The sequence below is a fragment of the Plectropomus leopardus genome, unplaced genomic scaffold (assembly GCF_008729295.1).
Source record: "Plectropomus leopardus isolate mb unplaced genomic scaffold, YSFRI_Pleo_2.0 unplaced_scaffold11468, whole genome shotgun sequence".
Taxonomy (NCBI): domain Eukaryota; kingdom Metazoa; phylum Chordata; class Actinopteri; order Perciformes; family Serranidae; genus Plectropomus; species Plectropomus leopardus.
This window is the reverse complement of record NW_024612137.1, coordinates 1-1281: the sequence shown is the minus strand read 5'-3', so window position 1 is coordinate 1281 and position 1281 is coordinate 1. Positions and strand designations below refer to the sequence as shown.

The 1281-nt window shown below is 38.0% G+C and overlaps 1 protein-coding gene across 1 annotated transcript; it reads left to right on the top strand.

Moving 5' to 3' along the window:
- Positions 1-43: 43 nt before the first annotated feature.
- On the top strand, positions 44-920 carry LOC121963502 (uncharacterized oxidoreductase YtbE-like; the record flags this gene model as incomplete). The annotated part of the gene is made up of 2 exons (XM_042513787.1): positions 44-202; positions 322-920. Coding segments are annotated over 2 exons (339 nt in total), but the record flags the coding sequence as incomplete, so codon positions are not given.
- Positions 921-1281: the final 361 nt, after the last annotated feature.

Sequence of the window (1281 nt, the reverse complement as noted above, 5' to 3'; positions counted from 1 at the left end):
AAAAGAGCAAAAACAACTGAATGCACTCAGTTTTTGTCTTCAGGTCGAGTTTCACCCAAAGCTGTGCCAGAAAGAACTGAGGAGAGTGTGTGAGGAGCATGGAGTGTGTCTCCAAGCGTATTCTTCCTTAGGACAAGGAGACCTGGTCACTGATCCTGTGGTCATAGAGGTGGCAAAGAAATATGAACATACACCTGCACAGGTAAACACTCACACACACACACAAAGCATCTTACCATCTTTCTGGGCCAGCCTCATCCACTCAGTGTTCAATAAATGCTTAAACACTTGAAAAACGTTTAGGTCTTTTTGTCCCTCCAGGTCCTGTTGCGCTGGGCTGTGCAGCAGGGCGTCCCGGTGCTGCCTAAGTCGTCAAATCCAGACAGAATAAAGAACAATGCCAGGCTTTTTGACTTCACACTGAGTGACACAGACATGGACAGACTGTCAGCTTTGGACTGTGGACACAAGTATTGCTGGGATCCATCAGAAGTGGCCTAATAGAACACACATAGTCTTGAATGATGCCTTTTTCTTTAGCTGTTACTGGCGGTGATGCTGTAGTAAGCAACAAATATCAAAAAAAGTGGAAATTTTAGTTTTGTCACTGGACTATTGTATTGATTTAAGTAAATGTACATCTATGCATTTAGTTATATGAGAGTAAAAGTATCATTTTGAGATGACATTGGCCAATAGGTTGACCTATTTATTGTGACCCACATGCCATTAATGCCAAGAGCCTTTCCAGGCAGTATCTACAGGTGTTTTGCCTAAAATGAGTTAATGTGCCATCACTTTAAGAGTATTTCCATATTCTTGTTGCCTTTTATTCTTGAATGATACTTGCAAAATAATGTTTTGCTTTTGTGTTCTAGTTTTCTATGTGGATTGCCACAAATTTGAAATGATAAAATTATAAAATGTTCAAATGTTTCATTTGTACTGGAGAAATTTGAAGAATTGCTCCCTTTAAAAATACTCTTAATACATCTTGAGTGTGAGGGGGGAAGAAAGGAGGCCCACAGTGACATCACTTATCTATGGTTTAGGTAACAGCTAGCTACTTAGGACAAATTTCAGATATAGCAGGCTATAATGCTAAGAGCCTCATATGTGTAAAACAAGCATGTCAATTTGTTTTTATTTATTCTTTTTTTAAAAAACAATTCTTTATTCAGAAACAAATTCTGGCCATTACATTAAGTTGATATACAGCTGGTAAAAATCACAGACTGAGCACAGAGCTCTTATGGAAAATGAAATAATAAAAATAATAAT